We start from the raw sequence: 26,218 nt of genomic DNA, 5'->3' as shown, positions 1-26,218 counted from the left end.
GAATTATATAATTAAACAATTCTTAATTATTAAGTTAACTATAACTTATAATATTTCTCACAGGAGTGAATATATGTGACGAATATTAAACGAATATTAAATATTAAATAAGTTAATATAAAATATATATTAACAAAATATAAAAAATATTGATTATTTGCACTTTGTTTAGTACAGTTCAAATAAATAAGAATATACATTATTTTATATATAAATGATTAAATTTTATCGACTAATCGTATATATAGTCACAAAAAAGTATTATACGTTACCTGTAGTGCGCGTTACATTTATCTTATAAGGGCATATTTGCATTTTTTTTTTAATTAAATTTTAATTTTAAATTAATGCAACATAACCTTCCAATATATAATATCGTGTTATAAGAAAAAGTATATCAAGTATAAAAATGTTTTGTTAAATACTTGTTTTTAAGTTGCATATTATACGCCAATTATGGCACAAATTAATTACAAAGGTATAAAAGTTTACGATTGTATATATATATATACAATGCACTACCATATCTACTGTATTAAGAACGGTGGACTCACAAGTCCCCAGTGGCGCAATCGGTTAGCGCACGGTACTTATAAGACAGTAATATGTGTGAGCAATGCCGGGGTTGTGAGTTCGAGCCTCACCTGGGGAAATTTTTTTTTTATTAAAATTTTATTCTATTTTCTATAACAATATAAGATTTTTATTTAAACTACAACTACTATATGCGGTATTCGTCAAGCTGCGATTTCATGACGACGGTTTAAGTTAATTCTTAAGGATCGACACACTGGTGATATTTTACATATTATTATAAAGTTTACATTGTATTATGAGGTATTTTAATTTCATTATACTTCTCAGAAAAAAATACAGCCCCGTTCTCTGAACGCGCTTATAATGATTTTCGCACACTGACAAAAAATGTGAGCATTCTTAGTATCGCTCCTATTCTAAACGCAGTGATAATAATGCTCTGTTATGAAAAATTGACGCATGTATATATGTATATGAACATATATATATATATATATATATATATATATATAGAACTAATAGGTCCAAACTAAAGCAACATATGGAAAATGTTTTAATTTACAGATTCAGCTTGTTTTTCAGATATATTTTCCAGGGTAGCTTTCTCAGTGGCATTCCTGCGTCTTCTCCATGCTCTCATGTATGTTCTTGGATGAATAGGAAAAAATCCAGCAACTCCTAATAATTCTGCTACAGGTGTGGATATCTGTGACCCTTTGGCTAACCAATATTGTATTCTTTCGAAATTGAATGACACCAATCTCTCACTGTACTTATTTGGAATAGGATCATAGGTGCCGAGTTGTTCTATCGGTGGTCGCTTTTGGTGTTGTTTTACCTGTTTTAACAAGAAAAAGTCAATCGATCAGTCGATCATTAGGATAGGTGTATGAATTTTATACATTTGCATGTTGTTCATCATTTCATTCCTCGAAAAACGAATATATATACATACGTTTTCACTTAATTATAGAGAAAGATAAAAAAATATAGCCGAAAAAGACAGAAATGCATTATTTTAAATTCTCGACAGCCGATTGATCAAACTTACATTCATTACGATGATATGATAAAACGGTCGGTTGGCGCAGCCATAGCGAACAAAACGTATCGACGTCCTAAACCGTCCAACAATACCTGTGCCAGATGAAGGATGCAGAGGAAATCGAGAAATATGCGTCATATTTATTTTCTAAATCACGGTATGTGACTGAGTGTTTAAGTGAGGTTAGAAGAACATCGAGGTAGCCATCAATGTTCCAATATTCACTGCCAATGTATTAAGAGTGTACGTAATATGGACTATATAGATTTTTTTAATGCTAGCAGTGAATTTTGGAACACAGCCAAGGTTGCGTTCAAAAACTGAGTGGCCTTCGATGGACCAATCATGATGAAGAAATGTTATTTCTCTCTTAAGACTTGACGGGAAGGAGAGAACTAGTGTTTTAGAGGCACTTTTATCGATAATAGAGAGTTCGATTATCTCCGTTGATGTGTTTCACGCACCTGTTAACATCCACCGTGTGGATTTCAGGGTAGCCACAACACACAAGTGGCCTGTTCTTTTTGGTTGCGCTGCTGAACTGGTGATAAACAAGTGAGACAAACGTATGTTTTCTTGCTTCAACTTATTGCACCGGTTCGGTAGCGCAGCTAAAAAGAACAGGCCAGAGGGAAAAATGTGCGTCAAATGCAATCAAATGGCTGTCATAGCTTCTTATGACAGATGTTTTAATCTACTTTGTTAATTCGTGCGACGAAGACGGAAGCGAGGTTCCTCTCTCCATTCTCGAGTCTCAGGTCGTCGTGGTGCCACGCATCTTCGTTACACTCGTCGTTATTGTTGCAATTCACGTCCGTTCGAGAAGACTCGTAGTGAGAGAAAGAGATAGAGCACGGGAAGAAGGCGCTTCGTCAAATGTCTCGCGGCTGAAGTGGTTAGATATCTCCTCGGGGAGAAGCTAAGAGTGGGAAAGAGATAGATATAGACAGAGCCAGCTGGTTCTGCGGGTGAAGCCCGTTGTGGGCCAAACGTGAGGAAGTATCCGCTGGTGTTGGTGAGGGCAGTAAATAATATCGCTCCGTCAATCAACGTCCGCCGTTGAGTTATCGAGAATGGCAAAGACGTACGACTATTTATTCAAATTGCTGCTGATCGGCGATTCCGGCGTGGGCAAGACCTGTGTGTTGTTCCGTTTCTCCGAAGACGCCTTCAACACGACCTTCATCTCCACCATCGGTACGTGTGTCGTTCAGTGGTTTTCGCTACGTTGCCACCGCGGGGTGTGTCTCGGTTGTGTATCGCGCGCGCGGGCCAAATGTCATTGGACAAAGAGCATGTTATGCCTCTACGTGATTCATCCTGCAACGCTCGCTTGCTCAGATCTATTTCACCGTATCTTTTGGAATTTCTCCCGGTGTTAGGCTTACCATTTCATCGTATGTTACAGGCATCGACTTTAAGATTCGCACTATCGAATTGGATGGCAAGAAAATTAAACTACAGATATGGTACGGTGTTGCTTCCCCTTTGTTCCATAGAGTTAATCGAATGAATTTGATATCGTAAGGTTAGGTACTTTTTCACCTGCATTTTTAGGGACACTGCTGGACAAGAGAGGTTTCGTACTATAACCACAGCTTACTATCGTGGAGCAATGGGTATCATGTTGGTGTACGATGTCACAAATGACAAAAGTTTTGAGAATATTAAGAACTGGATTCGGAATATAGAAGAGAATGCATCTGCGGATGTGGAGAAAATGTTGTTAGGTAATAAATGCGAGCTCACGGACAAGAGGCAAGTCACCAAGGAAAGGGGCGAGCAGTTAGCTGTTGAATACGGCATTAAATTTATGGAAACTTCAGCGAAATCTAGTATCAATGTGGAAGAGGCTTTTTACACCTTGGCTCGTGATATCAAAGCAAAAATGGAAAAGAAACTGGTGAGAATGAATTATACTCGCACATACTTGTTAATGAAATTTATCAATTTTCACATTATATATATATATATATATATATATATATTATATATATATATACAGTCTTTCCTATATATAGATTCATAATTGATAGGATGATATAAATTATTAGAATATATGCTTAATTATGTCGCTAAATTCAGCATTAGTTTTCACATGTACATTATTTTCACATTTACTATGGAATAACCAAAATTTCTCTGTTTTCTGTCTCTATTTCTCTATGTTTGGTGCTGGTCTATCTTGGCAGAAGGTAACTGTTCTCGTTTTTAGTCAGTCCTTATAATTATAACAACAAAGAACGAAGCATTTTATGATATGTATTAACTGCTGCATGTTATCGAGCAAAAGCAAGTAAGATTTGCACAATCGTGAATAAGTCCACCACTTGACAAACGACGATACTATCTATATATGCGTGTAGCCATACGAAGCTCTTCGAGGCTGGCTAAGCGATACGAAAAGAAGGAGCGTTTTAGCATAGCCAGCGCGAAAACGAACTCAAGACTCTCGATTTTGTGATCTCCCGGAAGGCTCTCTTAAAAGTGACCGCTGTCTCGAGGTTGCTTTTGAACGAGTTAACTCCTCCACGCTATCGCTCGGCCAGCTCACTTTCCGAAACCGCGTGAATCTCTGAGAGCTTCGTTTGGCTATATTATGCGTGTGGTAATACCATCAAGGTTTGTCAAGTGATGGGATTTCGATTTATCCACAATTGTGCAACATTGATATCGCCGCGAGAATACAATTTCTTATTACAATAAAATTGAATTTGCATTATTCGTTCATCGATCGACGTAAATTAAGATGTGTAAGTCACGTTTCGGTTCTGTGAATTCGGACCCTCAACGATAAAATACAAAGAGATAACACAAAAAGAAAGCACAAAGTTCAAAAGTCGCAGACGTGTGTCGCTGCATGTTATATTATTAATGTTTTTCTTTTTTTGCGTTTTCTTAATTTATCAATTTATTTCTGAGAAGGTAATGCATATACTCATCATATGTTTGTACCAAAGAAACATTTTAAATGCTTATCTCAAATGCTTTTAACACAAGGCTCATTTCTCGTAACCATAACTCTCAAAATCTTTTTCATATTATTAGAGGTTTCGATTAATTTTAAGGGTTTTTTGACTCAAAACTGCATTTGTTAAAAAAAAAAAAAAGACATGTGTTTCAATCAAAATATTTCCCACCGCCTGCTCATCCCATCGGCAATAAATGAATCCCACGGTAGAAAAAGAACTTTACAAGCAATCCATTCATCGCTGAATTTTTTGATTTCTTCGAAATTTCGAAAGTGTGTACCTCGTTGCATCGATCGGAAGAAATAATAATAATCAGATGTCTGAGGAATACGCGGGATAAGACTTCCCTCTTTCCGAGTCCCAATAACTTGTCTTTCACGGACTTGGCGACTGACATTGTCCAAAAGAATTACCTTACGTTTTTCTTTTTACTCGCAATTGGAGATCGTTTTGTGTCGAATGCTTGCTGTAATTGTTGTTTCATTTGGTTTTAGCAACTCGTTCGTAATACGCAACGTCTTCGTAATGCAACCAAATACAGAGCTCTCATAATCTTGTTTCCACGAATATTACGTTTTGACGTCTGTGTTGATGGTTTTTAATATTATCCACTTTTCATCGCCAGTTACAACTTGATAGAAAAGCTACTTATTTTTGTGCCTTGAGAACAGTGAAACGTTATGACGATTTCGGTTAGCCAACTGAGACGTGGAATCCATCTTCCCTCCCATGGCTTTTAAACGATCATACAGTGGTATTGACCAAGTGGTTCTTTGAGCGTTTATAAATTGAATCTTCGTCCAATAATACATCCTAACATCAACCCTCAAAACTAACTGAAACACCTAATAATTTCAGTTTATACATATCCTGCTCGTGTAAATGCTTATCACATTGTTTTGTTATCTCTAACAACAAATGCGTATTAACTAATGTCACGTTATACACACGTGAATTGCTGGTAAGTTTTGTCTTGTGATATATAAAGTATATCGGAGAGTTTGTTGTCGTGAGATTGACATCAGGAACATATCCTTTTTACATTGTGTCGTACTAATATTATGCTTTGTTTTGTGCAGGAGGCATCGAATCCACCAAAAGGAGGTGGCCATCAGTTGAAAGCTTCAGAACCACAGAGGAAGCCACCTAGTTGGCTCGCTCGTTGTACTATACTCTGACCCCCCAAATATATGCAACTGTACAACGAGGCGCATCTATTTACTATCATTATTTACTTATGTTCATTTCGCCGAACAAATCGGGTGTTTTGTGAAACTTTTTATATCCCAAGCGTTGGGTCTAGTGGGTTTACTCCTTGATGATGATGAAATATACCCGTCGTACTAAAGACTCGGAAATTATTTACATAAATGTATTATTTGCCGAAAAAAACCCTCAGAGGAGAAAGTATTCGATTTTTCTAACTTATTGTATAAGAAGCGTCTTATGTTTTAGTTGGTACAGCGGTTATAGAATTTATGCTGCTCTCATTAAATTCGATTGGATGGATTTGCGCGATAGTATTGTGATAAGTAGGTTGATCGGGATCCTTGGTAGGTATCCTTTATCTATATCTTATCTATATGATATCAGAAAGTTTATGAAATCGGTCGGAAGCCTCCGCTGTAATTCTATCTATCTGTAATATATCAAATTAAATGAATTTCTCCTCTGGTTTTCTCATGTAACTAAAGGAGCATGATTTCTTTTTTTCATTTTATAGGAGAGAGTCAATATTAAGTATACAAGTTAGTACGTATGTTACTTAAAACTTTAGCGGCAATGGTATAATGTGTAAATTTTTTCGTGCACGAAATTCTATATCGTTTCAACGTGATTTACCATCGTGTATGTTTTCATTTAATTCGGAGGACGATGTGTCTAGAGAAATGCATATATAAAAACACATCACCGTGCAACATCACATACACACGATGATTAGAAGTAAAGAGGTACACACACATACACACACACATACGTATATATACATATAAATGTAAGATTAAGCAGTATCACGACCGTTTTTATACTGTTACTAAGCAAATAGCTTTTTCACAAAATTAACGGAAAAACGTTAAGTGTACTAGAGCATTAACTGATGGAATTAAAATGCCTTGTGACGAATTGAACAAGAACTTTACATAGACAATTTAGTTATATATCGCAAGATAGTTGTAGGATTTTTATTGGGTCTGCAAGAAAAAAGGGGATATGAGCATACAAGTACATACGCGAGGTTTCCGATAGTATTACGTTGCATGTAAGAATGGCTTCGTTTGCAGGGACCTACGATAAAACAAAGATTTTATTCGTTGGTTGTCATAATGTGTATCTTTTTAACAGAAATTTGCATTTTTACCATTTGAACTTGTTCGACTTATACTTAAATATACAGACGATTATTATAATATATTTTTTATTAATCCTGTACATATATATGTATACGTGTCATTATACGTTCATTTATGAAATCCTATCCTGCTTTCCTTCATGTAGCTGGAGATTATATTATTTTTTTGAATAAACATTTCCAGAAGCTACATTTCCGATCGGCGGCTGCGAGACTAACATGCGTTCCAAATTGTTAATTTTTGTCGTATCTTTTTCATGTATCACGTACGTACACAGACCTACAGTTTGTAAACGTTGGTTCAGACTGACAATCGCCTCGCAAGATTTCACCAGCCATCGATGCTCTTGTGCAAGTTTTGCGATGTTGCTGAAAAACCAATAAATCCGACTATCGTGTGCCAAGGTCTTTTCCAAATTTATCCAAAAATATATCTCATTAGGATTACATATATAAAGTAAGAGTTAAGTTACATATACGTAATGTAAACTTAACATTACTTAAAACAGCATATTTTACACTTGTTACATAGCAATAAAAACATTTTCTTTAAAACTTGGTACGTCAACGTGAAGTCAAACTTACTGATCAATCACGTTAATAGTATGCAAATTATTACATTCAAGATCCTTTAACATTTGTCCCAATCTCTCATTGGTTGCGTCTTTTTGACGTAGATTCTCTTCTAGATTACGAACTTTCATCTTATATTCAGTTTCCCACATTTTCGTGTTTGAGGCTTGATTCATCAGAGAATCGTATTGTTTTGACATTGCATCGTATTTGACTTGTAATTGAACGCACTTGATTTGATTTTCTGCTCGCTGCTGTTCTAACTTGTTCACTCTATCCATAGCTGCTTTTAGCTGCATTTTTAGCTCGTGAGAGACCCCACGTTCTTTCTCTAACTGCAATTTTGTACTGTATAAAGCGTGACGAGTTTCCAAAAGTTCTTTCTGCATCAACTGTAAGGTATCCTAAACCAAGACCATATTAATTTAATTAATCGCTCCGATAATATCTAAAATAGTATTACAAAAGAGGTCAAATTTTTTTCTTTTCTCAAAATATATCAAGAGCAACTACTTAAAGTTGAAACTTATTTGGCCGGAACAACGAAACTTACAATTACTAATATTATTCTATCTTTTATTTTTGAAGAAATTATCATAGATTTAATACCGTCGAAATATCAGAGATTAAGTAGAAGAATGATTACTAATTGATATAAAAATATTGGTCACAACCCTCCTGTACGATTTGATTTAAATACTCTTTTATTCGCTTTACGAATACCTAAACAATTCGGATCTAGATTTAAATTTCACAAATATTTACTTTCGTATTACTTTTATATAGAGAAAAAATACAGATATAGTATTATACATATAGGCATAGAGACATATAGGTTTATTGAGCATAAATGGTTAAATACGCCAAGTGTTGATCAATATAGCAGTTGCGCTCACCGTGTTGTTTTGCAATTCGTACAACTTTTCACGAAACTGTCGTTCCAAGTGAGAAACATTTTGTACGCTCGGCGTCTTTGTATTCTCCATGACTGTGATATATAATCGTCTCGGAATCTAATTGATTAAAGTTTAAATATATCCGATGTTCCCAGCGTGTCTAAAATTCACAACGCATCCGAAGTTTTTGCCCAAAGTTTGATTTCGTATTAGCAACCCTCTTCCAGTGGGACCCGATAAGAACATTCCGATATTTGCTGCCAGTACTGAAAACTTATATATAACATAAACTTTTAGTATTAACGTTCAGAATACGGGTCGATACTTTCATATAGATTTTAGTATCTATTAAATGTAGAAATCAATTCTCGGCCGCTAAATTCAATCAATTGTAGCACTTATTTAAACCGAACATTTTTTTTGCCGCCACATTAGAGTCTTGAAATACCAACTTAAAAAACCATAATACTCTGCAGTTGATACAACCTCAAAAAGCAAGTAGGCACAATGACGTCCGACAAACGGCATGTCAGGTATTGTGTGCTTTTAGCGTTCCTGCTAAGAAACAATTTAGCTAGCGAAACTAAGGAAATGATTTGTTCAGCCTTAGGGGAGGATACTGTATTCTACAGCACGTGTAAACAGAGGTTCCGGGAAGGACCCACGCAGCACACTTTATCCTAAGGATATCCGAAATTGTCTCAAATTTATATGACGAACAATAATTGAAAGGAATCCTAGTGATTCAATAATAATAAATTAGCCCCCAATTTCTTTCAGATTACTGAGCATGCAGGCTTCGGTTAAATTTGGATGTATCGGGAAATGTACGGCTGATATTCCACCTGAAGAATTGGATAAACTTACAGATAATATAAGCAAAACTTTGTCTCATCCGGAAAGTAGAAAAATATTTAAGAAGTATCTGAAAAACGGCAGTCTTAAAACTAGCTTGGAGTGTCTAGCTTTATATGAAATGTGTTCCGAGTTACTTTCTAGGGAAACAAATCAACCGTAAGTCCATTATAATGTTAATTTATATAAATCATATATGCAAACGCACTAGGCAGCTACTTGGAAAAATATTAGAAATATATACTAAAAAAATAATATATCTCTATTTCCACGTCTGAAGAATTTTCAATATTATTGATTAAAATGCAATTTGTAGACAATTGAGTGAATCGAATGTGGAATCTCTTTGCGAAGATGTAACAATAGTGAAGAAGACCGCTGAGAAGCTGGATGTTCAAGAAATTGACTTCACACTCTTGATGCAATTTCGCACTGCTTTAACGAATAAAATCAGAAGTGAACTGCTCCAAGTACTTACAAACACCATAAATCGATTGCAAGATGCTTTAAGCCACGTACACAAGAATTTTAGACGATACGTTCTGGAACCATGTCCAAAAACATTAGATTTGAACAAAAGGAAGTAAGAGCTTAATAGCTGTTACTTGAAGGTTATCTCAAGTAAGATATTAATGTGAAATTAGATGTGAGTTTTTCAGTGGAATTACAAATATGTCACATATCATATGATTTAAGTGAAAAATTAAACCTAACTTTGTATTTCAATCTTCCTACCGTGTGAAACAAGTTTCAGGTAATTACTATTATTACAGTCCCTTTTTCTATATGTTGCAAAAGCTGTGATATATATATACACATGTCCTTGTCATTTATATTTTTACACACAATACTTGCAAAGTTTACTCGAAGATGTACTTAATATTTAAGAAATATTTATGTTACCACAAAGTAAACTGAAGTTATATATAGGGTGTCCTGCTATAAATGGCTATTCTCTAAACTAAAAAACATAGACCACAATAAATATATGTTAAATTAAATAGTTACCTTCCTCTATGATTTTGAACGTTATCCTCTTTTCCGCAATGCTCCCCGATTCGCCGTTGGCCTTGGCCAATCGCTATCGCCTATCAGGGGCTCGCACAGGCGCACGCTCAATCGTCGCCGGTTTCCACCAATGTTCTCTCTCGCTGCTGGCTTTGGCCAATCGCCCTGAACCCACGTGGATCTTGCGCACGCGCGTTTCTCTTTCCTGGTCCGGTTGGCGCCAGTCGGTCGGATTAACCTAACCTCGTTCCCTTAACCTTACTTTATAGTGGACTGGAGCCAGTCGCTGAGATGGTCTAACTTTGCTTTCTATGTTGACTGTGACCGTGCTGTATTGACCGGAAATTCCCTCTAGTATCCCCTCTAGGGCGTTTCTTATTGTGAATGTATTTGGGAAATGACTTTCGGTTTTTCGTCAAATTGAACTTGTTAGTTTTATTCACGATATCAATAAAAAACTCTTCTTCATTTTTATCTTTTTATGCCGTCTTTTCTTATGCGGCTTCGCAAGCGCGTCTTATAATTACAGCTTATTCTGATCTCACACGCCTTTTTGATATAATAGTATTCATTAAAAAAAACTCTTAGATACTTCCCGCTTTTAACACGTAAACTTATAAAAATAAGGCTGTTGTAAATTAAAAATAAAAAATTAAACTGTTTTATACGCAAAATAAAAAATAAACTGTTGTAAGCGTAAAATTATAAAAATAAAGCTCTTAATTGCGCCTCAGTTCTCGGTCCTGGTTCCTGGTCCTTTCTCCTCGCGGTCGGCCGCGCTCCCCTCCGCGACTGTACTTACGATTGCAGCGGGATCATCTTGCATCGTGGATATAAAGCCGAACGCAGCCCTAATCTCTAACACATGCGTTCACAAATATAGGCCGGTATTCATAATCGTATCTTAAGCCAGCGGCATTAAGCGATGCTTGTTTTCACGCTGGATGGAAATACTGCGTTTTGATTGATGTATTGTCATCCATTTTTGGAAATGCACCAATCAGAGCGCAGTATTTCTATCCAGCACGAAAATAAGCATCGTGTGCCGCTGGGTTTATATTTAGATCGTCTTAAGTCCATCCTCAGATGTTTCGTAGCCAATGAAATGAATCGTACAGAATCTGAAGATAATCTTAAGACGGTTTTATATATAAAATCCGACCATGAACACTGGCCATAAGTATAGCAGTGTACCTTTCAATACATTTGTACTTCTGTGGGCTTCACTGTGGCCGCGTGCAGAATTCGTCGATAGTGTAGTTTTATTTTGTCGAGCAATCGTGCAGTGGTAGGCATCATGTGCGCGAAAATGCGGTCTATCATATTTAAATATAGAATAGAGGTTACTGGGGAAAGTAGGACATACGCGTGTGCAGTGAAAAAAAAGGGAACTGCGATCCGGAACAAACGCGTAGAAATGATCATTGATATTTGTGACATTGTGTAATAGTCATATGAAAGGAATGTTTCTTTTTCTATTTTGGTGCATTTTATTTTCTGAATTTGAAATTTTTCGTTATGGCTTTGCTTTTTTGGGAATGTTGATTTTGTTTATACCAATGTTTAATATACGGCCCAACTAATAATTTTGTATCAATTATAATTATTTTGGCGATGTGTGTAAACAAACTGTCACAATTGATACTTTGACACTTCAGAAAAATTTTCGATTGCCGTCGACAGGCGCTTGCTCAAAAGGATTCTGGAGTCACCGTTTTACCGCAAATATCTTAGTGCTAGATTCGTTAGCTGCACAGAATTAAAAATCCTTTTGCACAATTACAATACGTTAATATAGGCAAGTTGACTTTACTCGAAAAACGAAGAAAATTAATAGATTATAAAACTTTTTTTCGTTTTTCGAGTAAAATCAATCGTTCTCGCATACATTAACGTGTGTATTATAATTGTGCAAAAGAATTTTTAGTTCTTCTTTGAATATAATACCAACAAATTTACGATAAAACAGGACGATTTCAAGATCTCTTTAAATTATATAAAGAAACAAACATTTTTATACAAATATATATATATATATATATATATATATATATATATCTTCTGTATAATATTATAATTACAAACTATAGTTATTGAAAAATATTTATAATACAGTAGTTGTTGGCAGAATGAAATTACATATACCCAGTAAGCAATCTGTTAGCAGTCAGCCGATAGATTGGCGACAAATTCGATCAGGGTCTGTCCACAGACATGTATAGACAGCTGTGTTTGGGTTAAGCTCGTGTTCTGCTGATATGATTTCATGATAGATTGATGGCAAAACCTGACCGGATCCTACAGCCAAACTGCGCGCAGCAAAGTCTACTTGATTTTTGTTGCTAATTGTCTGCTTGCTACAGGCTCTGCTCGATTCTGCTGGCATAGCATGTGAATAGGCTCTGTTAGATTTCTGGCAGCTGGCAGTTTGGCAACATCATCAGATAGATTCTGTGTCAGGTTTGTTTCCTCTCTGCTATCAAAAATTTATAGCAAACGGTTCAGAATCTGCTTACACAGGTTTGGCTACCTGAATATGTAACAGTAACTATCAAAGTGTTAATTGGTATCATGTCAGCTTTATATATTCCCTACCAGCGGATTAAAAATTGCAATATTTTTTTATGAGTTTTGCAACATATTTTTTCATATCCAATAGGAAAATGTATCTTTTGGAAATTATTAAAAAACCAATTTTCCCATTGAATACAGTATACGTTGCAAAACTTATTATGCAAAAATGTTGCAACCTTTAATCTGTCAACTCTGTATGTCTGTGTATACGTATGTATATGTACATATACATACCTTATTGTTTATGCATTACTAAAAAATTACTATGCATTACTAAGAAATTTAAATAATTTATTACAAAAGTACTATAATGTTTGATATATGTTAAATTAGCGATATAAATAACATTTTACACTGATTATATAATATATGTAGCAATTAATAATTTTATATTGAATTATTTTTATTTCAATGAGGCGTGTGAATAATGATATGTTAACGAATAACAAGATCAGGTCGGATCTCATTCACGCTTGCTGATACGTATGACTGTATGAACTTGTTATTCGAGCTTGTTATTATTTATACTTAAATTCGTACGGTATAAGGTAAGTTAGTACATCGTTATTTACATGCATCGTCAAAATAAATACAACTTAATAGAATATTTTTGTTTAATATGCGTACCAAGTAATCAGTGTTAATTAGCATATTGTCAAATGATCTTTCAGTGTTAATAGACGAAGTTTATTTTTCATATTAATGGGGGGGGGGGGGTTATACCATAAAATATTAACATATTTCATAATCCTTATTTCTTTTTATTTGCTTGATAAAATTATATATATATATATATATATTTCTAATTAATCTTTTTTATCTGTTGGAAAAATGAAAGTAGCACAAGGTTATGAGTATAATCACATATGTTTGTGTGTGTAATATAAATATATAAATCTGTAAGAATATATATTATCATATAAATATACACATACATAAGTACATATGTATGCATACATTCGTATAAAATAAAATCATATTTGTCTTTTAGTTGTACTTTCAGTTCTGTCTTTTCTTCAGTCTTCTTTTTATTCTCCTTTTTCTTGTGATACTTATATTCATATTTTTATCATTTTAAAAATGCAAAGAATAAGTAACGTGTATATCTATTTTTTCATATATACAACTAGAAAAAATAAATCTAACACTTAAATGAAACATTTTAATATTTATAGCCTTTTTTTATATTTTATACTCATATAATTTATTTAATGTTATAAATACCCTAATTCTTAGATTTATTAGTCTTATTTAAAGGTCACATTATGTTACTTTGAGGATAAAATGTGGCAATGTTTGATGCACGCGATGGAAACCCACGTATATATGAGAGAATGATTCACTTAAAGGTGGACATATATCTAGTAAACGAACAGCGAACGTATGAACGTTTGTATAACTCTAGCCCCTCCCCCCTCCCCCTTAATACAAAATGAATAGTAAAGATATATATAATTATGCGTTCTTTATACGCTCTTACAAACAATTCCGATCCAAACAATTTCGATTTTTGGGGTAGATATGTTTGAAGTTTCGAAAAAATCCGTTTTCAGTTTTTTTTTACATTTTCTAGTAGCGTGAATTTTTAGAAATATTTTTTCATTTAACGAATTGAAAAATCGAAAAATTGAATTCAGGAGAACAGAAAATGTGCGGGCAGTCTGAAAGCCGGCGACATAGAGTTGCGCGTTACGCAATTGATAGAAAATGAAGCCGATTTGTTAAGTTCTGTCTTAGAATGACTTGTTATTTAGATGCATCGGTCATTACAATCAAAATGCCAATGAGAGTTTTCACTCAGTTGTGTGAAAGATAGCTCGAGAAGATTCTTTCGACGGAGCCGATATTGTCGCTATTGGTACGTACGTAATTGTAGCGGTATTTAATGATCAAAAATACGATTTCTTGATTCAATAAGCGCCTTATCTTAACCAGAAAGAGGACGACTCATATACATTGTAGTATGTATGACAAAGAAATGGACATCATTTCCAACAAATTTTAATTTAACAAAATAAAGTTCTTAAAAAGTAAACTTACTTGTTACTTATCCCCGATTTTTTTTATATTAACAATATTTAGAAATGCATACAGAGACAGGAAAGTCAGCTAGATCCAAACAGTAATCTTGACGAATCATCAAAATGCATTTTTTCTCGAAAATGAAGACTGTTATGAAAACATGTTATTCCATATTTTCGATTTATTTTTTTTTTTTATGTAGAACCACCCTCTTTCTGTATCTATATGTGTAGTTATTTTTGCAAAATTGTTGCTTGACAAATCCAGGAAGCAATTCCACGAATACGGAAACAGCTCGATTGTAGGTGTCGGGATGACGCGCCAGGCCGCAGTAGATCACGATGCAGACGTATAGTTATTCAACGTAATACGGTGGGGATAAAATCGACCGAAATATCGTTCTTGTGCGTTCTGGGGCGACGATGACATCGTTGGGCCATTCTCGCTGCTCCGAGTGTCGTATCGAGTTGGTCTACGAATAATCTCTCCAATATTGCCACGTTAAAAAGAAAAAAAAAAGAAAAAGGGTAAGCGTTTATTCTCCCCATCACTCGTCCGCTCGTCTTAGCGATACGTCTCACTGTTAATCACCCTGTCGTATCTGAACGCGCATAGCAATCGAAGATGTAATGTTCGTTTGATAAAGATCTGCTCCATTGTAAACGTTTACAAAATACATAGCTGTGTTTTTTCTCCGAGTTTTTTTTACTTTTGTACAGTATATACATATTTATAAGCAATAGAATTTATTTAAACTATAAAAATGACCAATAAAACATTTTCCGAAAAGCCGACAATGCATATAGTTACGACATTTTGGTATTGTTGTTATAAGATAATGCGATAAAAGTAGGACATACACGACATATACATATGCGCAAGTTACCCTCAACTGTCTTTTTTATTTTTTTTTTTTTATACTAAACTAAACGAATACTAACAATTTTGATTACAGGCAACGAATGATGGAAAGTAACTCAAAGTACGTAGTGATACCTCTTCACCATCGGCGTGATTTGATTACAGATTGTTGTAAGTTACTTAATTCAGAGTGGCCTCGAAGCGAAACTGCACGGTGTGTTCTCCTTAATTTCGAAAGACAGACTAAGATAACTGGTATGAGAATGTGCCAAATAAACTCACCATTCCTCTATTGTTACGTTGCAGAATGAAATCTCTGAATGTGTCTTGCGACAATTTTCCTACGTGTTTAATTCTGATTAACGATGAGAACAAAGTCCTTGGACACTGTAAAATATCTTTAGTGGCTAAATCGAAAGTTAGTTGCTTTATAGAATCAGGTAGGTGAAAACAGCACGACAGTATTCTAATACTTCAACATATGTGCATAACAAATGTGTGCAGTATTAGAATTAATTCCAGCGATGTGGCAATAAATCGTTGCTTTTTGTAGTAAAGCCACAAAGTGCCGTATTACAAATTTGTGATATTTTAGTTGTAATCGACTATCGCTGTAGATCTCAGGGATTAGGATCTAGATTGCTGCGTGGAGTAGAAGAATACGTGGCGAAGAGAGGCCTGAAGAATATCTACTTAAGGACGGACGGTCAAGAAGTGTTTTACTATAAAAATGGATACAAATTGTGCGACCCGTTTAAAGCGTATGGCATTAACGACATCATAACCGTTAGTTCACCCCTCAGCAGAATAAAATTCAGAGAACAAAATGGCGATCAATCTGCTAGACAACCGCCGCCGCCGCCGCCACCGATGCCATCGTTTCAACTATCGAAATTTTTCGACATGCGAATGTCATCTCAGAAAACACACATGATGAAGAAATTGTGATAGTAGCGTTACATTTAAAATGCTTCGCGACAAAATGCGCATATCTTGCATTCGTTGACGTTACAATTCATGCCAATTGACAAAACTTAATGCTTGTAGATGAATATAATTAAATAGAACGAGCAGAAACGGGATTAATCATAGAACGAAATAAATAGCTTAGTATTTTTATAAAAGACTCAAGTACTTTTATTTGGAAAATCAGATATTCAATAATATGCTCGTACAAATGAAACATAGAAGTCATTTCAGATGAAAATAAGTTGAAAACGAATGTATTTGATGTTTCAATTGGCTTGAGTAGCGTGAGTGATACTATATTTATTATAAACCAGAGTCTATAAAAAACCGATATTGTTTCAGGATTATGTGACTTTTTTTCTAATCGCGAGAAAATGATAATTTGTTGTATAATTCATAGAAATTTCACTCAAAGGTCAATTAGCAAGCTCAATCTTCAAGACAAAAATGTTAGATCAAATTTTCATTCACAAAAATATCGATATATTTATTTTTAATCTATAGTAAGGATATATGCGATAGTTCTGGAACATTCTACATTTTTATTCTCTCTATTTTTTGCTTATAGATTTAATATAGTTATTTTTATAATCTCAATATATGCCTAATTTAACTAAAGATATGCTTATTTTTAGCGTTTTAATCTGTGAATCAAACTACAGTTGTTACCTATCTAATTTCATTCTATCTTTAATTTGTTATCTCTCAGCCGTACATTAAAACGATACTTCTTTTACATTTAATTCATGTTATTTGTTGTACAATGAAAATTCATCATGTTGCGCTCGCAATACCGCATATTTTCTGGTGATATTCAGGATTTTCGAGGCACTCGATGAGAAACGCGCCCAAGTCATATTTGGAGATTGCACGGCCCGGCGAGGAATCGAATTTGACAGTGTACTTCGATTTAGGTGTATCTGGAAGAGACAAAACTCATTGAATTTCTCGAACATATCGACAGAGTTTACGTCTTCAAACGTATACCTGCTATATGCGGCGGCAATACTGCCACCCATTTTAGCTCACTCGCTTTGATCATATCGAACATGCGTTTGTGATCTGCATTCAGATCTTTAAATATCGCAGGCACTGCTCCAGGCTCGTAGAATAAAAATGCTGGAAATTTTAGATAATAAAGAAGCCATTAGTTGGTGAAATAATGAAACGCCAGATCTTGCTCGGTTTTTCGAATCAATTTGCCTGCACATTCAAAACAACGATATTACCGCGAAGAGCTGCGTTTGGGCGCTCCCCGTCGCGTAGATAGTGTAGCGAAGATTTTCGCAGGAGTGATATGAAACAATTTATATCACTCCGGGCGGAAGAAGAGCGGGCCACCTGAAGAGGTGGCGTCGTGGGAGAACCGATAAGGTGAATTCATGGTGCTATCGGGAGGAGCAGAGATTGCTAACTAACTCTCATTGCAGGAAGCAATCGAAGCGACAGCGGAAGACCGACGAAAGGGAAAGAATTGGCGCAACGGTCAGCGCGCGAGTCACGCGCCGAATAATCTCGGCCAGCAAAGCGATCTAGAGAAGAGTGAAAGAAAGCGATCTGACTACTGCGTCACTGTAAGATCAGACAGACCCCCTTTGTCTATTTGCTCGCTCCGGGTATCTGCGTCGGAGACACGAAGGAAAATCGAAGGGGAGCTCGCGGATAAAGCCGCGTTCGGGTCTTAAAGATGAGCGATCGAGTCGCGACGGAATTCTTTTGAAAAAAGACGAGACGGCGGGCGGAAAACGTTTGTTTCTAGGGAAATGGCGCGATATCGTGCGAGAGATATATTGCCGGCCGATCGAATCTACGTGCGGAAGACCGCGTTCTGCATGTTAAAATATACATTCGCTTGTTATCAAGCGTTTTTTCTCGCTCTTTTAATCCCATGACAACATCCGTGCAGACGAGAGAGACTTGGGAAATTGCAAATCTTACTAATAACTTTATCCTCCTGTTGGAGTTCGGTTGGAATTCACCCCGATATCTCTGTAATATCTTAAACGTCTTTGAGATTCTCCGCGAGATGTCTCTATATAGTCTCTTCTATCGGTTTTTATCATTGTTATCAGTCCAATGTTTATTGCTCTATTTTGTCAACCTACACAAAACTATTAATTTGTTTTTTAACAATGAATTATATGGCTAAAAATTGCTGACAATTTTGCCGATTAATCATCAATTTGTTTAATTGGATCTTTAAANTTATACCTTACCTGACAGGCATACAGAAATTAGTTCAACATTGTGTGTTTTCATGGCATCCACTATGTTCTTCAGACCGTGTGATAATACAGTAGTAGGACCTAAAAGTATACAGCATAAAATGGAAAAAATGCAATACATCATTGTGTGAAAAAAAATGTAAATATTAATAAAAAAAAAATATATATATATATATATATGTTATATACTCAAATCATTTCTTGTTCCAAGCACTACCACTACAGCATCTCTACCAGCTATTGCTTTTGCAACTTGATCTGCCTCAGTAACATCTCCAACAACTGATTCAATCTTATTTTTAAGGTCTTTAGGAACTTTGGCTGTGTCTCTTACAAAAGCTCGTACATCTAAACCTGTATATGTAATCGCAATAATAAATTCATAATATAGAGAAACCTCTTATAAAGTACAACTATATAATAGTTGTAATACACATATATATATACAATCCTTTACATATTCCTAAAAATATTTTATAACAGGCATCTTCAAGACGTCTGTCATCTTAAAGGTATTATAAGATGATGTTTGCCGTCTTATATAGGTATAAAAAGCCTGTAACATGTATTTTAGACATGCATGTTGTCTAAAAATGGTTGTTGCATAAAATTTGAATGAATTATTTCATAATATATAACTTCTAATTAGTCAGAAAAGATAAGTTTTAGAAACGCTAATTACATAAAATTATACTTTTATCGTAAACAACGAAATCATCGGCGGTATAGTATCAATGATACATAAATTTACCACCGCGTCATGATTTTACATAATGTACGCGTGATGTGAAATTTGGAAAAACCATCCATATAATCGGAATTACCATTTTCTACTGCCGATCTCAAAACGCACAATCCCGTGTTTCCAGTAGCACCGAATATCACGACCCGCTTCATCTCGCTGTTTATCGATAACTGTGTGCGCCATGCGTGAGCGTATTATTATATCATCGCCATAAAAAGACATAATGCCGAGTCATTTTCGAAAGCGCCGTTCGTAATGTTATCAGCAAATACATTATTGCGCTGATAGGTTATACAACGTAATAATCAGCTTCATGGAAAACGGTGTTCCAAGATATACTGATAATTTATCTAATACGTACACTAGATATTTTCAGTACTGATAGTATATTTCGGAACTCATTCATATTTTTTTTAGAGATCCCTTATCATCGTTGCGTTAAAATGCGCAAGTTGCTATAAAAGTTCATCCGTTTTTTTCTAATTGAACTGGCTGCAAGAAATTTACATATATACACACTACGTGCGTACGTACGAGATTCTCACGCTTCAATTTGCGTTAATTGTTTAAACTAAGTCGCAGTTCAGCTAAAAAGAATAGATCAAATATCCAAAGTGAGAAGCGATACAGAACGCCTGAAAACATAGACTACATTTATACGATAACCTAGAGAGCCGTTAACTCGGTCACGTGGTCTGATCACGCGCTGATTGGCGCTGTTGTGTCCTGGACAAGCGGTAGAATATGCGATTTAAGAAGATGGGGAGCTATTGATTTATCAAATTAATTTGGCCTCTCTATTGTTTTTTTTTATAATATGGCCTGAGACAGGGTTGCCAGATTGAACTAATTTTCGCCATTCTGGCTGCCACACAAAACAAATTCGCGAATGAAAAAAGGGCACCCGGACTGGGCTATCTCGGATTTCAGCCCGGCGAAAATTGGGCGCACTTCCGATTGGTTATTATGAAGTGATCTTATAATTGAAAAAATTATGATTTACGGTAAACGAAAATGTTAATATTATGTTATTGTTCTATATGCTACATAGAACAATTTGTAATTTGTTCAGTTTTTTTTTTCATTATTTTGAAAATAGATGTATCCTTAAGCCGAGCAAACCAAAAACTCTACAATATATTTTGAGGTTAAAATCCAATTTACCCCTGCCGTTATTCCTTCTCATGAGTAGCAATAGGAGCGGAAAATGTTCTATAAAGGTTTAATCACGTGACATTTTTGCTGCGGCAATGTGCTGGGCTGCGTTCGAGAGCCATCGCTCGCCGCTCTCTCTCTCTCTCTCAGTATCTCTCTTACTTCAACGTAGACCCGAGTAATATTTCCGAACGCATCCCTGAGTATGAAAAGGCACCTCCACATTCAACCGAGTTAAGTGCATACACGCACGCACACACGCCAATCAGATTCACGAGCTTTGTAACAGTTGCTTTCCCTGTTGAACGCAGCCATTATCTAACGAATTGCAAATTTTGGACATTAATCCCCTAAAAAAACAATTAGATTTATTACGTAAATTATGAGAGATATCTAGTCCTGACATGGTCTATCTGATTTTAATACTGTGATTACTGTTATTATTTATAAGGAATGAAAAATGTGTTGGAAAAGCAGAGGAGAAAAGAGATATTAGCACGTGTACGGTGTACGATAATATTCGTGAATAGGATGGTATTACGAAAAATTAGCCACGACATCTTTCAAAGTTATCGGCATGTTCACATCAAAAAGAAGGGTCCTTGTGTTAAGAAAAATGTTCAACGGTCGTACGCGACATCGCCAAGACTCACTCCGCAAGAGGTATTTCAATTATGCTTCATTCTTTTAGCAAGTGTGTGTATGTTGTGCACAGACTGTGTTTCAGGTCACAAACATCTTGCAAGCCAACGAATACACCAAAGAATTTGATGGTTTAGGTTCCATAAAATATTACGATTCAAATCAACTGGCATCTAATAATCCTATAGAGGACACACGATCCGAAGCTCAATGTTTGCTGACGAAAGGTATAACACAGAAGCGAATAGAGTAAATTTCTTTCTTGCTGGAATTATCCATGTTATCGGTCGATTTAACAACGGATCGTGCATAGATAATTCAAATATGTAATTTTAATGGCCAGGCACTGACATTCTCGAGCTTCTGGATAACAAGGTCTCACGTCTCTATGAAATTGCATGGTAGTGATAAACGAAGTTTTCTAATTTCTCATTTACCACAGGTGTGTTACTGGGAGTTTTTGACGGTCACGGCGGTAGTGCTTGTGCACAAGTGGCGTCAAAGAGATTGTTTCATTACATATCGGCATGTTTACTGCCGCCGAAATTGCTGCAACAGTATTTAGATTCTGTCCGTTCTGAGAAAAAGTTAGAATTACTTCGGACCTTCAACGACAGGGTGGAATTTGTGGCTGAAATCAGGGATCTTTACCAAGCTAGTTTCTCAAGTTTCGCAAAGGACTTGATACAATCAGACAGCGGGGGAGAATTTCGAGTGGAGAAGGCGTTGGAAAATGCGTTTCTCAGACTGGACAACGACCTGTCGAACGAGGCTCTGTCGCAACTGAACAAGAAAGATGCCGCGAGAACTCTTGCAGTTGCGATGTCCGGCGCAGTAGCTGCTGTGGCGCACATAGACGGTCCTCATCTGCATGTCGCCGGTGTTGGGGATTGTCAAGCCGTCTTGGGAGTACTCTCGGGTAATTTTCCCGTCTAATATGACTTCAGAACTTGTTAACTATTGATTAATAAGTTCTTCGCACATCGATAGAGAACGACGGATGGTCAGCCAAGATGATGACTACGGAGCATAATGTTGATAATCGTGCGGAGGTAGAGAGAATTTTGTCGGAACATCCGTTGAGCGAGCGATCGACCGTGATCAAGATGGAGAGACTGCTCGGTCAGTTAGCGCCGCTTCGTTCACTGGGCGACTTCCGTTACAAGTGGAGCAAGAATGTTATGAAGCAAGCTGTGGTGCCGTTCCTCGGAGAGACCGCCATTCCTCCGAATTACCACACGCCACCATACTTGACGGCGAGCCCGGAAGTCAAGTATCATAGACTGACGCCTAGAGATCAATTTCTTATATTAGCCAGCGACGGATTATGGGACCTGATCTCACCGTTGCAAGCTGTGCGCTTGGTCGGGGAACACATGAGCGGTAAAGTCACGCTCAGTCCCTTGAGATTACCTCGCAAAAATATGAAGCTGTCGGACATAAACGAGATGTTGCTCCAACGCAAGGAAGGTCTTAAGAAGAAGCCTCACGACAGCAACGCGGCAACGCACTTACTGAGGAATGCCTTGGGCGGCACGGAATACGGTATAGATCATGCGAAATTGTCGCAATTGTTGACTCTGCCGAGCGAAGTGGTGCGGATATTTCGTGACGACATCACCGTGACGATCGTCTACATGGATTCGGAGTTTCTGAGGCACTGCCCACCCTGAGATAACGACTTTCCCCCCCAGTTTCTCGCTATTTTTTTAATATTACTGTAAATTCATCGATTTATATATCCGTATACAGCTTGTTATTTATTTAGTTAACAATAAAAACAATTTACATGGAAACAGCATCCTTAATATTGGTAAATATATATATATATATATATATATATATATTTACTTTTATATATATATATATTTGTGTATTATGTCACATAATAAATGTTTCTCTGTTCTTACAGATTTTTCAATTTCTTAAATTCGCTAGCCGCACAATTCGATGCCGATTTTTTTCCTCGCGTACAAACGCTGTCGCATTAATCGACTCAAAATATACAGTAGCACAATATTAAAACTATGTAGATGATTAGGAAGTAACTATAAAATCTATACGATTTATAATTAATTTGTTAGGTACATATCGTGATTATGCGTGTAATGCACTAAATACATAGATCGCCATACACCTTGCGTGATAACAGTAAACGTATCACAAACGTTTCTCCTACTTTCAATGATAAAAAATAATTTACCTTCTGTCCGACTGATAAATCTAAGTAAGTTCTTTCATTATCTCAAAATATAGTTTATTTCGTAATTTATATGTCATTCCCACTGGATGGTGTTTGTTAAATAAGCAACAGGCTCTCACAATATTCGTTCTTCTGCGCGTCGCACTTAAAACGAGAAGTAAACAAGGAGATGAGAAAAATTAAACTCGTTTCCGGATATATTTATACAGACACTGTCGGGTGTTATTCATAAGAGGAATAAGGCAAGCGTGTACAACTAAAGATATTTGTTGAGTTAGAAATCCGTTAATATAATTACGAAGATCGGGAAGGATCTCTCTCTCAGCCCTCTTGACCAAAATCCTCCTTAAATTTATCTAATTTTTTCATATCTTCTTCGTTCACTGTGGGACGGGTTGTTCCTAACGATTTCAACATATCTTTCTAAAAGGCATATGTAAAAAAAAAAACATGTGATAATTGTGATATATACAGGGTGTGAGCAACGAATCACTCTGTACAGTTGGCATTTTTTCCGAAAGATCAGGAAATAATATTCGTGGTAGGACGGATAAGATCTTACCATGGTAACTGGCGGCTCGAATAATTTATCACCATCCACCTCCATCCAATTCATTTCTATAGCAGCCGGATCGCCAGGGGAGCACGGAGTAAGTAAGTCGTTGACAATAACGGAAGGATCCTTCGGTGATGGGCCCTTAACGCGCTTAAAATGCGTGGCCGTTTGCACTTGCCGGACCGGCTGCATCAGGGCGTCCCGTACAATGATACTTATATCAGCTCCCGAGTAACCTTCGGTGGATGCCGCTAGCTTCTTGAAGTCCTCGTCCGTCAAACAATGCGACGTGTTGCCCAGGTGGATCTTAAACATGACGGCGCGTGCTTGTTCCTCGGGCAATGGAATGTAAATTCTTTTCTCGAATCTTCTTCTGATCGCGGAATCCAGCACCCAAGGTATGTTGGTGGCTCCCAGTACAAGTATGCCGTCATTGTCAGACCCCACACCTGTTCATCGCGTTCAAGTGTCAGTTACGAAGGATAAGAGATTACGGCGTAATAAATACTGCGGATCCCTTGTACCTTGCATCTGAACCAGGAATTCCGTCTTTATCCTTCTTGCGGACTCTGACTCATTGTCGGAACGTGACGAGCAGAGGGAGTCTATCTCGTCGATAAATATGATGCTAGGTTTGTGTTGCCGCGCTAATTCGAAAAGGTTCTTTACAAGTTTCTCCGATTCTCCTAACCACTTGCTCACTAAATCTGACGACGATACGGAGAAGAAGGTGGAATTGTTGGCCTCAGTCGCGACTGCCTTCGCCAAGTATGATTTGCCGGTACCAGGTGGCTGAATGGAAAACATGAGCATTTTACCTCCACAGAGAGATAAGCTGGTTTATTACAGAATTTTGTTGAATCTTAAATTACTTACACCAAATAACAGAATACCCTTCCAAGGTATGCGTTTACCAGTAAAAAGATGAGGGAAACGAATCGGTAGAATGACAGCTTCCTTCAAAGCTTCTTTGGCTCCGTCTAGACCAGCCACGTCGCTCCACTTGACGTCTGGCTTTTCAATGATTATCGCGCCTTCTAGTTTACTTTGCAATTTCTTCTTTTCAGGATCACTGTCGGTGTCGCTGTCACCGCTGTCGCTCTTCTTATCTTCACTCTTGGAGTTTTCCTCCCCCGCCTTCACTGGTTTCTTCTTGCTCTTTTTCAAATAAGCTTTCAATTTCTCCGCCCTTTCCAAATACTGCATACATTTTGCTCTTATACTTTCCTTCGCCCTATCTCCGTGTGTATCGTCTGAAGTTATAACGATATAATATTATTATTTTCATTATGTATCAACATATTTGACATTATTAAATATCACGTACATTTGATCGAATGTAGGAAATATTCGACGGCATGTTCGTACAACCTAAGGGCTTCCTCATAGTTTTTATTTCGATCCTCCTCCGTGGCCTTTGTCACAAGATCTATGGCTTTCTGCAAAAGTCATCGAGTGGATTTCTTGAAATTTTCCAAATACGGACCAATGATAATCATTTCCTGTGCTCTCACCTGCAATGCTGCCGAAGTCATGCCAGCTTCTCTTCAGGATAATTCCCTCACGATAAGAAGTCAGATAAAACAATCGATTGTTGAAATATGAGAATGTGTTTAGCGCGCAATCACGCCGCCGCATTGACCATGTTTTTTTCGAGCAACGATCTGTCAGTGCAGTAACCTTCAAGGCGACCAAACGGTGTTATCACACTACTGTACTGCGGTCGTGATCATCACCGAGTCGACTCGGACGAAATTATCATTCCGACGAATTTCTCAGTTTCCGCGGAACGGCGCTATCTTCGTCGAACCTTCGGAGAACACGTTTCCTCGCTATAATCAGATTCTCTCGACTTACGTTACGCGACGAAACGCTGCCTGTCAAAACCACGAATGCACTGCGATATCGAGGTAAAGTTGCCACGATTATAATCTATTTCGATATTCGTTTACTGTGGAGGACGTCGGAACAATGTTGTGACTGGGATCGAGGATACGCTTCGTAAATCCGTAAATTCGTCACCATTTTGA

At 36.6% G+C, this 26,218-nt stretch overlaps 8 protein-coding genes and 1 non-coding gene across 15 annotated transcripts; 5 read left to right on the top strand and 4 right to left on the bottom strand.

Moving 5' to 3' along the window:
• Positions 1 to 557: 557 nt before the first annotated feature.
• Positions 558 to 652, top strand: Trnai-uau. Its single transcript has 2 exons — positions 558 to 595; positions 617 to 652. It is a non-coding gene; the product is annotated as a tRNA-Ile (tRNA).
• Positions 653 to 819: 167 nt separating this feature from the next.
• Positions 820 to 1,998, bottom strand: LOC106744064 (probable 28S ribosomal protein S16, mitochondrial). The gene is made up of 3 exons (XM_014618477.1): positions 1,589 to 1,998; positions 1,045 to 1,375; positions 820 to 1,006 (listed from the first exon to the last, which is right to left on the bottom strand). Exons 1-2 carry the CDS (start codon positions 1,718 to 1,720, stop codon positions 1,091 to 1,093), a joined length of 417 nt encoding a protein of 138 aa, XP_014473963.1. The 5' UTR covers positions 1,721 to 1,998; the 3' UTR covers positions 820 to 1,006; positions 1,045 to 1,090.
• A 193-nt stretch (positions 1,999 to 2,191) lies between these two features.
• Positions 2,192 to 6,962, top strand: LOC106744062 (ras-related protein Rab-8A). Of its 2 annotated transcripts, XM_014618474.1 has the most exons (5): positions 2,193 to 2,779; positions 2,991 to 3,051; positions 3,140 to 3,485; positions 3,775 to 3,777; positions 5,634 to 6,962. In XM_014618474.1, the coding sequence occupies exons 1-5, from the start codon at positions 2,656 to 2,658 to the stop codon at positions 5,730 to 5,732; spliced, it is 633 nt and encodes a 210-aa protein (XP_014473960.1). In that variant the 5' UTR covers positions 2,193 to 2,655; the 3' UTR covers positions 5,733 to 6,962. The 2 variants fall into 2 exon arrangements, with proteins under 2 accessions (XP_014473961.1, XP_014473960.1); XM_014618475.1 differs by lacking the exon at positions 3,775 to 3,777 and having other exon boundaries at positions 2,192 to 2,779.
• Positions 6,963 to 7,039: 77 nt separating this feature from the next.
• LOC106744061 lies at positions 7,040 to 10,555 on the bottom strand. 4 transcript variants are annotated; one of them, XM_014618473.1, is made up of 4 exons: positions 10,237 to 10,555; positions 8,374 to 8,646; positions 7,490 to 7,881; positions 7,040 to 7,273 (listed from the first exon to the last, which is right to left on the bottom strand). In XM_014618473.1, the coding sequence occupies exons 2-4, from the start codon at positions 8,461 to 8,463 to the stop codon at positions 7,063 to 7,065; spliced, it is 693 nt and encodes a 230-aa protein (XP_014473959.1). In that variant the 5' UTR covers positions 8,464 to 8,646; positions 10,237 to 10,555; the 3' UTR covers positions 7,040 to 7,062. The 4 variants fall into 4 exon arrangements, with proteins under 4 accessions (XP_014473959.1, XP_014473958.1, XP_014473957.1 ...); XM_014618472.1 differs by lacking the exon at positions 10,237 to 10,555 and adding an exon at positions 10,132 to 10,168; XM_014618471.1 differs by lacking the exon at positions 10,237 to 10,555 and adding an exon at positions 9,964 to 10,125.
• Positions 8,823 to 9,954, top strand: LOC106744063. Its single transcript, XM_014618476.1, has 4 exons — positions 8,823 to 8,906; positions 8,978 to 9,071; positions 9,154 to 9,387; positions 9,545 to 9,954. The coding sequence occupies exons 3-4, from the start codon at positions 9,164 to 9,166 to the stop codon at positions 9,813 to 9,815; spliced, it is 495 nt and encodes a 164-aa protein (XP_014473962.1). The 5' UTR covers positions 8,823 to 8,906; positions 8,978 to 9,071; positions 9,154 to 9,163; the 3' UTR covers positions 9,816 to 9,954.
• Positions 10,556 to 11,463: 908 nt separating the features above from the next.
• LOC106744068 (N-acetyltransferase 6) lies at positions 11,464 to 17,405 on the top strand. 3 transcript variants are annotated; one of them, XM_014618485.1, is made up of 6 exons: positions 11,464 to 11,524; positions 14,565 to 14,668; positions 15,138 to 15,359; positions 15,788 to 15,907; positions 16,000 to 16,133; positions 16,289 to 17,405. In XM_014618485.1, the coding sequence occupies exons 4-6, from the start codon at positions 15,795 to 15,797 to the stop codon at positions 16,639 to 16,641; spliced, it is 600 nt and encodes a 199-aa protein (XP_014473971.1). In that variant the 5' UTR covers positions 11,464 to 11,524; positions 14,565 to 14,668; positions 15,138 to 15,359; positions 15,788 to 15,794; the 3' UTR covers positions 16,642 to 17,405. The 3 variants fall into 3 exon arrangements, with proteins under 3 accessions (XP_014473971.1, XP_014473972.1, XP_014473973.1); XM_014618486.1 differs by lacking the exons at positions 11,464 to 11,524; positions 14,565 to 14,668 and having other exon boundaries at positions 15,129 to 15,359; XM_014618487.1 differs by lacking the exons at positions 11,464 to 11,524; positions 14,565 to 14,668; positions 15,138 to 15,359 and having other exon boundaries at positions 15,787 to 15,864.
• Positions 17,337 to 19,964, bottom strand: LOC106744067 (flavin reductase (NADPH)). The gene is made up of 5 exons (XM_014618484.1): positions 19,712 to 19,964; positions 19,077 to 19,241; positions 18,879 to 18,968; positions 17,650 to 17,781; positions 17,337 to 17,582 (listed from the first exon to the last, which is right to left on the bottom strand). The coding sequence occupies exons 1-5, from the start codon at positions 19,782 to 19,784 to the stop codon at positions 17,437 to 17,439; spliced, it is 606 nt and encodes a 201-aa protein (XP_014473970.1). The 5' UTR covers positions 19,785 to 19,964; the 3' UTR covers positions 17,337 to 17,436.
• Positions 19,965 to 21,049: 1,085 nt separating this feature from the next.
• LOC106744053 (pyruvate dehydrogenase [acetyl-transferring]-phosphatase 1, mitochondrial) lies at positions 21,050 to 23,435 on the top strand. Its single transcript, XM_014618452.1, has 4 exons — positions 21,050 to 21,450; positions 21,515 to 21,656; positions 21,872 to 22,348; positions 22,420 to 23,435. Exons 1-4 carry the CDS (start codon positions 21,241 to 21,243, stop codon positions 23,100 to 23,102), a joined length of 1,512 nt encoding a protein of 503 aa, XP_014473938.1. The 5' UTR covers positions 21,050 to 21,240; the 3' UTR covers positions 23,103 to 23,435.
• Positions 23,436 to 23,811: 376 nt separating this feature from the next.
• LOC106744055 (vacuolar protein sorting-associated protein 4A) lies at positions 23,812 to 26,207 on the bottom strand. Its single transcript, XM_014618455.1, has 6 exons — positions 25,703 to 26,207; positions 25,516 to 25,627; positions 25,065 to 25,441; positions 24,713 to 24,980; positions 24,195 to 24,637; positions 23,812 to 24,055 (listed from the first exon to the last, which is right to left on the bottom strand). The coding sequence occupies exons 1-6, from the start codon at positions 25,721 to 25,723 to the stop codon at positions 23,954 to 23,956; spliced, it is 1,323 nt and encodes a 440-aa protein (XP_014473941.1). The 5' UTR covers positions 25,724 to 26,207; the 3' UTR covers positions 23,812 to 23,953.
• Between the last annotated feature and the right edge of the window lie 11 nt (positions 26,208 to 26,218).

This window comes from Dinoponera quadriceps, unplaced genomic scaffold, assembly GCF_001313825.1.
Source record: "Dinoponera quadriceps isolate SergipeBrazil2010 unplaced genomic scaffold, ASM131382v1 scaffold1325, whole genome shotgun sequence".
Classification (NCBI taxonomy): Eukaryota; Metazoa; Arthropoda; class Insecta; order Hymenoptera; family Formicidae; genus Dinoponera; species Dinoponera quadriceps.
This window is presented reverse-complemented; position numbering and strand designations above follow the sequence as displayed.

What these genes read in the sequence shown, in the direction of transcription:
- LOC106744064 (XM_014618477.1), bottom strand. Translation starts at nt 1,720, where the DNA reads ATGACGCATATTTCTCGATTTCCTCTGCATCCTTCATCTGGCACAGGT. An exon ending in ATCATATCATCGTAATGAAT is followed by an intron (nt 1,376 to 1,588) that starts GTAAGTTTGATC and finishes TTGTTAAAACAG; the next exon opens with GTAAAACAACACCAAAAGCG.
- LOC106744062 (XM_014618474.1), top strand. Translation starts at nt 2,656, where the DNA reads ATGGCAAAGACGTACGACTATTTATTCAAATTGCTGCTGATCGGCGAT. An exon ending in GACCTTCATCTCCACCATCG is followed by an intron (nt 2,780 to 2,990) that starts GTACGTGTGTCG and finishes CGTATGTTACAG; the next exon opens with GCATCGACTTTAAGATTCGC. An exon ending in AAAATTAAACTACAGATATG is followed by an intron (nt 3,052 to 3,139) that starts GTACGGTGTTGC and finishes CTGCATTTTTAG; the next exon opens with GGACACTGCTGGACAAGAGA.
- LOC106744061 (XM_014618473.1), bottom strand. Translation starts at nt 8,463, where the DNA reads ATGGAGAATACAAAGACGCCGAGCGTACAAAATGTTTCTCACTTGGAA. An exon ending in ACGAATTGCAAAACAACACG is followed by an intron (nt 7,882 to 8,373) that starts GTGAGCGCAACT and finishes GTCTTGGTTTAG; the next exon opens with GATACCTTACAGTTGATGCA. An exon ending in ACTATTAACGTGATTGATCA is followed by an intron (nt 7,274 to 7,489) that starts GTAAGTTTGACT and finishes TTGGTTTTTCAG; the next exon opens with CAACATCGCAAAACTTGCAC.
- LOC106744063 (XM_014618476.1), top strand. Translation starts at nt 9,164, where the DNA reads ATGCAGGCTTCGGTTAAATTTGGATGTATCGGGAAATGTACGGCTGAT. An exon ending in TCTAGGGAAACAAATCAACC is followed by an intron (nt 9,388 to 9,544) that starts GTAAGTCCATTA and finishes TGCAATTTGTAG; the next exon opens with ACAATTGAGTGAATCGAATG.
- LOC106744068 (XM_014618485.1), top strand. Translation starts at nt 15,795, where the DNA reads ATGATGGAAAGTAACTCAAAGTACGTAGTGATACCTCTTCACCATCGG. An exon ending in CCTCGAAGCGAAACTGCACG is followed by an intron (nt 15,908 to 15,999) that starts GTGTGTTCTCCT and finishes GTTACGTTGCAG; the next exon opens with AATGAAATCTCTGAATGTGT. An exon ending in TAGTTGCTTTATAGAATCAG is followed by an intron (nt 16,134 to 16,288) that starts GTAGGTGAAAAC and finishes GTGATATTTTAG; the next exon opens with TTGTAATCGACTATCGCTGT.
- LOC106744067 (XM_014618484.1), bottom strand. Translation starts at nt 19,784, where the DNA reads ATGAAGCGGGTCGTGATATTCGGTGCTACTGGAAACACGGGATTGTGC. An exon ending in GAGATCGGCAGTAGAAAATG is followed by an intron (nt 19,242 to 19,711) that starts GTAATTCCGATT and finishes TTACATATACAG; the next exon opens with GTTTAGATGTACGAGCTTTT. An exon ending in ATTGCCGCCGCATATAGCAG is followed by an intron (nt 17,583 to 17,649) that starts GTATACGTTTGA and finishes TGTCTCTTCCAG; the next exon opens with ATACACCTAAATCGAAGTAC.
- LOC106744053 (XM_014618452.1), top strand. Translation starts at nt 21,241, where the DNA reads ATGAAAAATGTGTTGGAAAAGCAGAGGAGAAAAGAGATATTAGCACGT. An exon ending in TCAATGTTTGCTGACGAAAG is followed by an intron (nt 21,657 to 21,871) that starts GTATAACACAGA and finishes CATTTACCACAG; the next exon opens with GTGTGTTACTGGGAGTTTTT. An exon ending in CGTCTTGGGAGTACTCTCGG is followed by an intron (nt 22,349 to 22,419) that starts GTAATTTTCCCG and finishes GCACATCGATAG; the next exon opens with AGAACGACGGATGGTCAGCC.
- LOC106744055 (XM_014618455.1), bottom strand. Translation starts at nt 25,723, where the DNA reads ATGACTTCGGCAGCATTGCAG. An exon ending in AGGGTATTCTGTTATTTGGT is followed by an intron (nt 24,981 to 25,064) that starts GTAAGTAATTTA and finishes TTTTCCATTCAG; the next exon opens with CCACCTGGTACCGGCAAATC. An exon ending in TCGAGCCGCCAGTTACCATG is followed by an intron (nt 24,056 to 24,194) that starts GTAAGATCTTAT and finishes TATGCCTTTTAG; the next exon opens with AAAGATATGTTGAAATCGTT.